This window comes from Vombatus ursinus, unplaced genomic scaffold (assembly GCF_900497805.2).
Source record: "Vombatus ursinus unplaced genomic scaffold, bare-nosed wombat genome assembly UNPS02004746.1, whole genome shotgun sequence".
Lineage (NCBI taxonomy): Eukaryota > Metazoa > Chordata > Mammalia > Diprotodontia > Vombatidae > Vombatus > Vombatus ursinus.
Genome location: NW_020944524.1, coordinates 830032 through 842665, shown reverse-complemented (window position 1 = coordinate 842665; position 12634 = coordinate 830032). Strand labels below are relative to the sequence as shown.

Below are 12634 nucleotides of genomic sequence, written 5' to 3'. Positions count from 1 at the left end.
GGCAGTGGGCCAGATTTAGCAGTTCAGGTACAGCAGGACTACTGGAAATACTACTTTTTTTTCCCAGTCACTTTGTTAGTGCTGCAACTCTCTTAGGGGAGTCAGGTTACTAAACAAAAAGCTTGTTTCGCCTATTAAAGTTGCAAAGCATTTGGACACGAAACTCTTTCAAGCCTCAGCTGCTTTGTTTAGAATGGAAGGATGTTCGTGGCAAAAGGTAAATTCCTCACCAATAACCCGGGTTAATGTCCATTTCAGTCCTTAACAAAAACACCTCGCTCTCATACAATCTGGGAGGCTATCTCTGGACACCCTCCCCTCTCTCCTCTCCCCCCCCCCCCCCCCCCCCCCCCCCCCGGACTCCCAGCCCCAAGTCCCAGTTCCCTTTTCTCTCCGATCCTCCTTACCTCTGCCAGGTAGAGGTTGAGGAGACAGAGTGTGGAGAACTGGAGGCAGGAAGGAAAGCAGTAGAGTAGCCAGCGGGAGAAGAAATGGAGGTTAGAGGGAGGCCAGAGAAGTGGCAGGGAACCGCCGAGGGAGAAGGCAGCAGAGAAAAGAGTGGTCCTGAGTGCTGCCCAGGACAGGCAAAGGAAGAGGCAGAGGCTCTGGTAACTCAGCCGCCGTTCTTCATAAAGGAGCAGCCGCCACAGTTGCAAGTAGGCAAATGAGAAGAGGGCAGCGTATAACGAGGTATGCAGGATGCTCAGCACAAGCTGCACGGAACCAGGCACCACAGTGGCAGCTGCTGCTCTTTCTTCTTCCTCGACTCTGCTGCTGGCCATTGTCGTCCCCGCACCAGCCTCAAAAGCGGCTGGGGAGCCTCTGACAGTCACCCTCATAGAAGGAGCTGAAGGTGGGAGGCACAGAGGGCAGGAAAAGACCGAACTCGGAGCCTCCACAGTTAAGGGGGGGGGAAGTCACACCCCTCTGGGAGCAATAATGACAGGATCCCTAAACCTCAGCCGAATTTCCGAGGCTTCGCGCTTCCGGGGGTGGCGGTGTGAGGTGCAATTTGAGCTCCTCCTCCTGCGGCTCCACAGTTGCAAAAAAACAACTCCGGACTAAAACAATCAGCTGAGAAGCTGGCGCTTTTGAGGAGCTCGCTCCGCACCACTGGATCGTCGGCATTGGCTCCGCTGGGCACGCCTCCAGCGAGCAGAAGTCGGAAGTCCACAGACTGTGGTTCCCATAGCTGGAAAGCTACAGCTCGGGATTGGGCAGCGGCTTTCTCCCTCTTACGTTTCTTATTGGGCTAGTGTCAGCTCCTGCAGCTTGTTTCGTTGGAGGATTCCTTCGCCGTTTGTCACCTATGGGCTGCTCCGGGCCCGCCTTCTCCCTTGGCTTCTGGAACGTCTGCGTAAATGAGGAGAGGGTGGGTGGGGGGGATTGTTTTTCCTTTTACTGGTTGGGGGCGGGGAGTCCCTCTCAGGTAGGCGTAGCTTAGTCTCCTGATGTTGGTCTATTGAAGGATGTCGAGCTTTCCCGACGTAGACCTACATATTGGAGAATTTATCCTTTAGCCCTGGTTCGCTTCCATAGCCTCTTCCTTCTGCTTCTTCAGCATTTTTGTGCAGCCTCTTCCCCACGGCTGTAGAGAAACTGGGCCACAGACAGTGCCCGGAGACACCAGGCAGGTGAGTCATTGTGGTTTGTAGTTTTGTTTTGTTTTTTTACCCAAAACCAGTGCTGACTCCTTGTCTCCCCTGGTCTTTCATCCTTACTCTCGTTTGCTGAGCCAACTGCTGCAGGCTGGGCTGTAGATGGGAGGGGAAGGAGGCGCAGGCCTAATCCCCCCTTTTTTGTGTGTGGCATGTACCATTTTGTTAGTCTGGTAAAATCTATCGATCCCTTTTCAGAATGTTTTTAAATGTACAAAATAGAACACATAGAATGTAAAAGGAAACCAGTAATATTGAAATAGTTATCAAAATATTTATTTTTAAAAGTTCACAGACTTCAGATTAAGAACCCCTGCCCTAGGCTGTGGTGTAGTATTTGTCAGTTGAGGTAGATAAGACTCCCTTTTCGCTCACTCTGCCTGGGGAATTTTCCTGGGGGTGGGGGTTGGGAGGGAAACGAGGGAAAGTTCCAGAATTAAGGTTTGGTTGGTAATATAAAGTCCACACATCTCTAATTTTCAAGGTGTCCACATTAGAGAAAGGAGATGGGAAGGAAGTCAAGTGGACACCAGGACGGGGAAATTGGGAACCTCTCAGCCCCATTAGTCCTAGTTCAGTGCTTAAGGACAGTTTAATCAGGGCAGTGATTTGAAGGGAGGTTTGAAGAAATGGAGGTACCTTGAAAGAGGATTTGGGAAGATGGTGTAAGATTGGCTAGAAAGAAGGTAGATAGGTAAAAGATAGGCTAAGGTATCTGTGGCTGCTTTATTGAAGACCTTGATGGCACACCAGTAGTTTGGTTTTGATGAAAGACTTTATGAGAGTATATAGGTACTCTGAAATGTTTTGAGCACTTAATATGTGTACCTGTTGCTTACACTGATAAGCTCCTGGAGAGCAGGAACTGTTAAATTTTTGTCTTTGTCTTTGTTTTTCCTAGTCCTTAGCATATGCTTGTTGATTGAGAAGGAGAATGGCCCATCTCTTTCCAAGACCTTTACTGAAGGAGGGGCATAGTGTGTGGTTGGATTGATTTTAGAATTTCCTTCTTTGGAAGAAATAAAGTTCATGGGCATTGTTAATGAGATACCAAGCATTTATTGACTTTTGCTTAATAGACGTTTTCACTCATTTGACATTTTTATCAAAGAATTGAGAAACTCTCCTTAACTTTTTTTTTAATACTAGAGAATTTTACATGATTTTTCTGTGTATAAACTGTTATTTTAAAAATTAGGATATGATCCTTTGACACAGAAATACCAGATCTAGGTCTGTATCCCAAAGGGATCATAACAACTGGAAAAATATACATGTGCAGAAATATTTATAGCAACTTTTTTTGGTGGAGGCTAAGAATTGGACATTGAGGAGATGCTCATCAATTGGGGAATAGTTGAACAAATAGTATATGAATGTAATGGAATGCTATTGTGCTATAAGAAATGATGAGCAGGCTGATTTCAGAAAAACCTGGAAAGACTTAGATGAACTGATGAGTGAAGTGAACAGAACCAGGAGAACATTGTCATGGTAACATGGTCAACTATGATTGACTTAGCTCTTCTCTGCAATACAGTGATCCAAGACAACTTCAAAAGACTCATGATGGAAAATGCTATCCACATCCAGAGAAAGAACTAATGGAGTCTGAATGCAGATCAAAGCATACTGTTTTCACTTTGTTGGGGGTTTTTGTGGTTATTTCATTTTGTTCTATTTCTTCTATTACAGCATGACTAATGTGAAAATATGTTTAATATGAATGTATATGTAGAGCCTATGTCATATTGCACACTGTCTTGGGGAGGGAGGAGGAAGGGAAGGGGCAGAAAAGTTAAAACTCAAAAACTTATGGAAGTGGATGTTGTAAACTAAAAATAAATAAAAAAAATTAAAATATGAAAGATGAGAGTTTCTACCAAATTTTGTTTTTCAAAATCTAATATGCAACAAAAACTACTCATTTTGCAAATTGACTCTTTTACCCGTATTATTCATGCATCATGAAGCATGTAGGCAACAATCTGAAATTCAGTTTTTGGACTTTTTAGATACAATTTTTACCCTTCCCAAGAGCATTGTGTTTTCATTGTTAATGAAAATATATTTTTTGGTTGTCATCTATCTATCTATCTAATCTATCCTTGTGATTTTACTAGTATAGGGAGCTTCTCATGTAGAAATTCCATCTTTTAATTCAGATTAGCAACTATTTGTAATATAGATAGTCATATAGCTGTTACCTGGGGCACAGAAAGATTGTTACTTCTCTATGCTCACACTTTTTTCAGAGGTAGAAATGAAATTCAAGTCTATACAGAACTGCCTTATCACTGTATAAATATATTGTGTAAAGTATTTTACTAATTTATTGATGGTGTGCCATCAACAAATATGTAGTTTTGTGTATAGATTGTGAACTAAATGCAGAATTAACATTTTTAAAAAAGCATTGCTATTTTATTCTGTCCTTTTTCTGCAGACATATAGATATATCAGAATATATTCTAAGCACTGTGGTAGATGCTGGAAATACAAATACAAGAATGAGATAGTTTCTATCCTTAAGGTTCTGCTAAGGGGATACAGCATGTTCAAAGATAAATAAATACAAGATATGTACAAAATAATTTGGGAGAGGGAAGACTAAACTGGGGAAATTAGGAAAGACCTCTTGTATGCTGTAGCACTTGAGCTGTATCTTGAAGGAACCTAGGGATTCCAAGAGGCCAGACGTAAGGAAGAACATTCCAGCTATGGAAAACCTGTGCAAAGGCGTGGAAGTAAAAGCTGAAATGTCTTGTATGAGGTAAAGCAATTTGGGAGGCTAGAGTTGTGAAACGTAGCCATGAAAAGATGGACAGGAGCCAGGTTGTAAAGGATTTTAAATGCCAAATAATGGAATCTGTTTTTTATCCTAGAGACAACAGAAGTCAATTTAAACTTCTTGAGCAAGGGAGTAGTGTATTTAGGTTTAAGGTTTAAGAGTATAATTTTTGACAGCTTTCTAGAGTATGGATCTCAATGGGAAAGGGCTGAATGCAGGGAGACCAGTCAGGAGGCTATTGCAATAGTTCAGGCTGGAAGTGTCAGGGACCTTTTGTTCATATAATTGTGGAAAATTCCTGAGTTAGAAGGGATTTCAGAGGCTGTCATGCCCAACCCCTTAACCTGAACAAGAATCCTCTCTCTCACATAGTTTTGCTTTACTGTGAGCTCCCATCGTTTTTCCCATTGGCTTCCTGAAAATGATCTTTCCCTCCTCAAATTTTCCTAAAACAAAATGACCAAATTGCTCCTTTTCACAGAATTAAAGAATGTCAGAACTGGACAGAAAGCCCAAATTAATCTCCTTTACCTTACTAACCAAAGGAAATTGGCTTTTATCTTTCTTTTCTTTTTTTTTTTGGCAATTGAGGTTAAGTGACTTGCCCAGGGTCACACAGCTAGTGGCAAGTGTTTGGTCTGAGGCTGGATTTGAACTCAGGTCCTCCTGACTTCAGGGCTGCTGCTCTATCCTGCACCACCTAGCTTCCTCCTCCCCCCTTTGATCTTTCTTGACATAGATGTTAGGTGGTATCTTATTTCTTTGTTCTATTAAAAAAATTCTCTGCATAAAGGAAATATTTAGACATTCAAAGTTACAGAATTCCTGTTGTTTTAGATGATTACTAATGTTTTGGGAGATTACGTTTTCAAGGGAAATTTGAAAATATTGCTTTGGCTATATGTGAATACTACTGAGTTTGTATGGTGAGTGATTTATTTAAAAAAAAATTTCTTTTCAATAGTATTTTATTTTTTTCCAAGTACTTGCAAAGGTAGACAGTTTTCAGCTTCATTTTTTTTTGGTTTGTTTTTGCTTTTTGGTGAGGCAGTCAGGGTTAAGTGACTTGCCCAGGGTGACACAGCTAGTAAATTTCAAGTGTCTGAGGCCAGATTTGAACTCAGGTCCTCCTGACTCCAAGGCCAGAGCACTATCCATTGTGCCACCTAGCTGTCCCAAAGGCATTGTTTTGTTGTTGTTGTTGTTGGTTTTTTTTTTTTTTGGGTGAGGCAGTTGGGGTTAAGTGACTTGCTCAGAGTCACACAGCTAGTAAGTGTTATGTGTCTGAGACTGGATTTGAACTCAGGTCCTTCTGACTCCAGGGCTGGTGCTCTATCTACTGTGCCACCTAGCTGCCCCTTCAGCTTCATTTTTAAAAGATTTTGAGTTCTAAACTTTTCTTCTTTCTTTCCTCCCCTCCTTCACTCCCCAGGATGGCAAGCAATCTGATATAGGTTGTACATTGCAGTCATGTAAAACACATTTCCACATTAGACATATGTCATAGAAGAAATAGAACAAAAGGAAAAACCACAAAGCCCCACAATAAAGTGAAAATAATATGCTTCGATCTGCATTCAGACTTCATTATTTCTTTCTCTGGATGTGGATAGCATTTTCCGTCATGAATCTTTTGGAGTTGTCTTGGATCATTGTATTGCAAAGAAGAGCTAAGTCAATCATAGTTGATCATGATCTGTTACCATGACAGTGTTCTCATGGTTCTGTTCATTTCACTCATCATCAGTTCATCTAAGTCTTTCCAGGTTTTTCTGAAATCAGCCTGCTCATATTTCATATAGCACTTTCATTACATTCATATACTACAACTTGTTCAACTATTCCCCAATTGATGGGCATCCCCTCAATGTCCAATTCTTTACCACCACAAAAAGAGCTGCTATAAATGTTTTTGCACATGTAAGTCCTTTTCCCTTTTTTATGATCTCTTTGGAATACAGACTTAGTAACAGTATTGTTGGATCAAAGGGAATGCACAATTTGATTGACCTTTGGGCGTAGTTGTGAATGATTTCTGTATTTGTAAAGCTTGTTTGTAGTTTGTTCAATGATAACTATTATTTGCTGGAGCAAAATGAAGAATAGAACTTGTAATAGATTGTTGGTCTTGAACGTGTTAGCAAATACTGCTTTTTTCCAGTCACTATTGCAACAAATAGAAACAATGCCAATTCAGTTAGTTATAACAAAGATTATGATAATTATATTTTCCATAGAATGAAAAGCACTTCATAAAGTCAATATCCTTTTGAAGAAAGTAGTATTATCATTTTGCTGGAGAAACTGAGTTATATTATTTGCCCAAGGTGACTCAGATGTTAGTGGAGATAGACAGAGTCTATTTTAGTTCTTCACTCAACATGCTTGGGCATCTGATATTAATTATGTTGTCCCTCCCTTACAATAACCATAGCCAGGGTTTGCTGAGTGAAAAGTTACAGATGATTTCTCCCGTAAGTACTGTATAATAAGCAATAAAATTAACACCAGACTAAGCAATAGAAATAAATAGAAATAGGATATTATAGAAAGAAATACATAATTAATAACTCTGAGTTAATAAAATAAAATAGTTTGATTTTTTTAAGTTAATAGTTCTTGAAAAATCTTTTTCTTGATGGTCTTTTTTTAAACATCGCTTAGATTTCCTAATGTATTTCAGCTTCCTTTTCTTCCCTTCCCCCAACTGAAAGTTATACATTATAACCAAGAATAAAAAAGGAGGATGTAAAAAAGGCAGTTCAGTGAAATTAAACAACCTATCAACTGAGCCCTCCCTTGCAATAACCATAGCCAGGGTTTCTGGTTAAGTTGACTGAATGAAAAGTTATAGACCATTTCTCCCATAAGTACAGTACAGTAAACAATAAAATTAGCACCAGACCACATAATAGAAATAAAAGAGGATATGATAGAAGAAAATACATAATTAATAGTCATAACATGAAAGTGAATGGGATAAATTCACCCACAAAATAAGTTTGGAAGGGTTTCTAAGAAAGCAGAATCCAGCAATATGGGGCTTAAACATAAACATTCACACAGTTTTTTATTTTGCTTTTTAAAAATTTAAATTTAACAAATATCAAAAAATGAGCATTTCTATATACAAAATAGAACATTGAAAGTATACTGTATATAAAACTGTGACTCTATTACATACTGCTTGTTTAAAACAGCAACCCATAAGCTATCCCATTTGTTTCTTTCTTAATGCCTCCCTTTATTTCTTCTTTTCTGAGTGCCATTATTATTGCTAGCTCATCTTTTTCCCTCAAATTTTCCCAATTAAAATTTTTTCATTTATTTATTTGGATCATTTCTAGATCTATCGGTCCATCCCTAATGTCTTTTTTGACTAATCTTGTATTACCCACTACTTCTTGACCATCTGAACTGGATGTCTTGTAAGCATTTCCAGCTTGGCATACCCAGAGCATCATTCATTCTTGCCCCCACAACACCCCTCTTCTCAACTCCCAGTCACCTAGGCTTTCAATCTCAGTATTATCCTTGACTTCTTACTTGTACTCACTGCACATTTCCAACCTATTGCCAAGTCTTGTTGTTTCTACCCTTACAGCAACTCTCTTACTCATCACCTTCTCTCCAGTCACACAGCCACCACTCAGCTGCAGGATTTCATCACTTCTTGCCTAGACTATATCCTTCTGTTTGATCTCTCTGACTCAAGTATCTTCCCATTCCAATCCACCTGTGCCAAAATAATCTTCCTAAAGTTCTAGAAAGAAAAAAGTTCAACTATTAAAAAACTGTAGTCAGGATCACATAAGACTTGACAACAACAATTTTCGTGAAAAAGAGAGCTTGGAATATAATATTCCAAAAAGCACATGGTAGAGACTACTAATGCCCAAGAATAGCTAACCCAGAAAAAGTATGTTCCTTTGGAAGAAATTATAATGGAACAAAATAATTTCAAGCCTTCTTGATGAAAAGACCAGAACTGAGTAAAAACTTTGAAATGCAAACACAAGAGAATAAAACCTGGAAAGGTAAATTGAATAACTAGAAGGTGCTATATGATGATTAAGTGCTAGCACTATAATAGGGAGAGAAGAAATTAGTGTTCCCTGGAAACTGTAATGTCTTAAAAGGCATTAAAGGACTTAATTAAGGCAAACAGATGCTTGGGGTTGGATTGGGTCTATTTTGTGGGTTTTAAGAGGAAAAATAAAAGCACGAGTAAAAAAGATGTAGAAAGGAAATGGTAATGGCACCTACTATTTCTCAAAATTAGGGTGTACAGGAAAATATATATAAACATGGAGTAAGGGGGTGTAAGGGAAATGAACATGAATCTTATTGGAACCTGACAAAAGAGGATCAAATACATGTACTAAACATACAGACACATGCACACACAAGGAGTTTGGTGTGGATATATATCAAACTCAGTGGAGAAAAATATGGGAATGAGGCAGGGATAGATGTTAATAACTCCAGAAGACAAGGGTAAGCCATATTACCTTACTCTTGACACAAAAGTGTTGGATCCAGGTGCAGAAAGAGATGTATTTTCAGACATAGCCACTGTATGGATCCATTTTACTTGACTTGTTATTTGTTATGAGTCAATCAACACATATTTACTAAGTGCTTACTGTGTGTGAGGCACTATGTGAAGTGTTGACCAAAAAAAGGCAAAAACGTGGTCTTTGCCCTGAAGGAGCTCACATTATAATGAGAGAAACAACATGCAAACAACATGCAAACAACTCTGTACGTACAAGATTTGTATAATGTGATTGGAAGATTATCCCAAAGGGAAGACAGTAGTAACAGCAGCCTTCTACAGAAAGTGGGGTTTGAGCTATTTTTTTTTTTAGGCAGTTTAGGTTAAGTGACTTGCCCAGGGTCACACAGCTAATAAGTGTCAAGTATTTGGTCTGAGGCCGAATTTGAACTCAGGTCTTTCTGACTTCAGGGCCAGTGCTCTTTCCACTGCGCCACCTAGTTGCCCCAGTTTGAGCTATTCTTGAAGGAAGCAAAGGAAGCTTACAGGCAGAGATGAGGAAGAAGAGCAATCAAGGCACTGGGAACAGCCAGAGAAAAGGCATGGAAACAGGATATAGAGTGTTTTATGTAAGAAATTGGCAGCTAAGTGGTGCTGCGGATAGAATGTTGGGCCTGGAGTCAGAAAGACTTTTCTTTTTGAGTTCAAATCTGGCCTTAGACGTTTACTAGCTATGTGAGCCATGACAAGTCAGTTAACCCTGTTTGCTTCAGTTGTAAAATGAGCTGGAGAAGGAAATGGGAAACCACTCCAGTATCTTTAAGAAAACCCCAAATGGGGCCATGAAGAGTTGGGCATGACTGAAGAGTGACTGAAATAGCAAAGGACAATGTTGTAAGACTGTAGACTATGTGGAAGGGAGTGAAATACAAAAAGATTGGAAAGGTAGGAAACAGCCAGGTTGTAAAGGATTTTTGTGTTTGATACTGGAGGTAATAGGGATCCACTGGAGTTTTTTGATGGGTTGGGGTGGGGTGAGGTGGTGTGGGGTGAAGAGATAGTGGGTGACATAGTCAGACTTGCACTTTATGAAGATCCCTTTGGCAGCTGAGTGGAGTGTGAAGAGAGAGCTGGAGTAGGGGGAGACTTGAGGCAGGGAGACTAATGAGAAGCCTTCTGAAATAAATAATCCAAGAGTGATAAGGTGAGATCCTGCACCAGAGTGGTGGCTGTGTGAGTGGAGGGAAGTGGGTGTACACAAGAATTATTGTGAAGGTGCAAACAAGACTTTGTGACGTAGTGGATATATGGGGTGAATTTGAGTGAAGAGTTGAAGATGACACAGGTTATAATTCTAGGTGACTGGGAATATGGTGATGCCTTTGGTAATAGGGCAGTTGAAAAGATTGGAGGGTTTGAGGAAGGGGATGAAAATGTGTTCTGTTTTGGACATGAATTGAGATGTCTACAGGACATCCAGTTCAAGATACAAAAAGTTCATCAATTACCTAAAAGTTAGAAAAGAGTTTAGGGCTGTATAAATAGGGTTTATCAAACACTATGTTACTCTGTTCCTTCTGTATGTTCTGTACCTAATGTGTTCCATTGATCAACTTTTCTGTTTGATAACCAGTATCAGATAGTTTTGAATCTTAATACTTTGTATTTGACATCTGTTACATAGGCTTCTTCTCGTTTTTTTTTTTCTTCATTATTTACCTTGAGGTTCTTTTTTTTTTTCAGGATCCATTAAATTTTTAAAAAAATAATATTTTATTATTTCTCCAGTTATATGTCAAAAAAATTTAAGGAAATTTTAGTATTTTTACAAGATTTTGAGTTAAAATTTTTCTCCCTCCCTTTCTGTCCTCCTCTTTTCTGAAAGTGGTAGGCAGTTTGATGTAGTTTATACTTGTGCTATCATGTAAAAAGTGTTGCCATATTAGTGGCAGTTGTGAAAGAAGAAACAGATTTAAAAAAAAAAACATGAGAAAGAGTAAAGCAAGTGGAAAAAAATGTTTCAGTCTGCATTCCATCAGTTCTCTATCTGGATATGGATAGCATTTTCCTTTGTGAGTCTTTTGTATTTGTTTTGAATCATTGTGTTGCTGAGAAGAGCTGAGTTATTCATAGTTAATCATCACATGGTGTTCTTGGTGCTGTATACAATGTTTTCCTAGTTCTACTCATTTCACTTTGCATCGGTTCATACAACTCTTTTCAGGATTTTCTGAAATCTGCCTATTCATCATTTATTATTGCCACAAAGTATTCCATTATATTCATATACCATGGCTTGTTCAGTCATTCCCCGATTCTTGGGCATCCCCTCAATTTCCAATATTTTGCCACCAAGAAAAAGGCTGCTATAAATATTTTTGTAAATGTAGTTCCTTTCGCATTTTTTATGATCTCTTTGAGATACAGATCTAGTAGTGGTATTGCTGGATTAAAAGGTATGTACAGTTTGGTTGCCCTTTGGGCATAGTTCCAAATTATTCTCCAGAATGGTTGGATCAGTTCACAACTTCACCAACAGTGCACCAGTGGCCCAATTTTCCCACATCCTCTCCAATATTAATCATTTTCCTTTTTTATCATATTAGCCAGTCTGATAGGTGTGAGGTAGTATCTCAGAGTTGTTATAATTTGCATTTCTTTTGTCAAAAGTGATTTAGAGCACTTCTTCATATGCCTATCAATAGCTTTGATTTCTGTATCTGAAAACTGCCTGTTCATATCCTTTGATCATTTATCAGTTAGGGAATGGCTTGTATTCTTATAAATTTGAATCACTTCAGGCCTTTATCAGAGACACTTGCCCTAAAGATTGTTTCCCATCTTTCTGCTTTCCTTCAAATCTTGGTTGCATTGGTTTTGTTTGCGCAAAAGCTTTTTAATTTAATATAATGAAAACTATCTATTTTACATTTTGTAATGCTCTCTATCTCTTGGTTGGTTATGAATTCTTCTCTTTCCCATAGATCTGATGGGTAGGCTATTGCTTGCTCTTGTAATTTGCTTATGATGTTACCCTTAATGTCTAAATCATGCATCCATTTCAACCTTATCTTGGTATATGATGTGAGATGTTGGTCTGTACCTAGTTTGTGTCCTTTTGTTTTCCAGCATACTTTTTTTTTAATGCACTATATTTCTTTCAAGTGGTATAAAAGCCTCTGTCACTCTCTTTTGATCTTTGTCTTTGATGAACCTTAGTTTCCTTACGTAAAATGAGGGAGTTAGATTTTCTGGTCTCTGAGGTCCCTTCCAACTCTTGATCTATCATTTTCCTGGATCTAGATTTCATGTATCCTTGGTCCTGTGTTCTTCATATTTTCTCCAGTTTTATTAAATAGCATGTGAATATTTTGATTAATTCTATAAATTAATTTAAGTAGCATTCACTCCATTTTCCAGAAAAGTTTAAAATGGATTTTTCTGTATTTGTTTCATACTCTCATGTTTAGAGTACAGTTATTTCTTAAAGATATTCCATGTGTAGTAAAAAATTAATACCTAATATCTGACCTGCTGAGAAGATATTTAATCCTTTTAATTACAATGATATTTGATATTTGTATGAATTTTCTGAAATCTTTTTCTTTATAAAGTGCAGGCTGTCTTTGGAAAAAACTTAATGAAAGAAAGACTTGTTTAGGATAAATTTTAAGATTAGGACTTTAA

At 38.5% G+C, this 12634-nt stretch overlaps 2 protein-coding genes across 8 annotated transcripts in view; one reads left to right on the top strand and one right to left on the bottom strand.

Annotated features, from left to right (window-relative positions):
* The window catches only part of GPR137C (G protein-coupled receptor 137C), a 48156-nt gene extending 47027 nt beyond the window's left edge, over nt 1-1129 (bottom strand). Inside the window, exon 1 of the mRNA XM_027841647.1 lies at nt 408-1129. Coding sequence (XP_027697448.1) covers nt 408-839 — 432 coding nt within the window. The 5' untranslated portion in view covers nt 840-1129. The remainder of the gene's footprint in view (nt 1-407) is intronic.
* A 157-nt stretch (nt 1130-1286) lies between these two features.
* TXNDC16 (thioredoxin domain containing 16) overlaps nt 1287-12634 on the top strand; it is a 136821-nt gene continuing 125473 nt past the window's right edge. For 6 of the 7 annotated variants that reach the window (XM_027841663.1, XM_027841672.1, XM_027841668.1 and 3 more), the window contains exon 1: nt 1417-1634. The gene's annotated coding sequence lies outside the window, so the exon portion shown is untranslated. Of the gene's footprint in view, nt 1358-1416; nt 1635-12634 lie in introns of those variants that run through there. The other variant, XM_027841658.1, reaches the window with a different exon arrangement.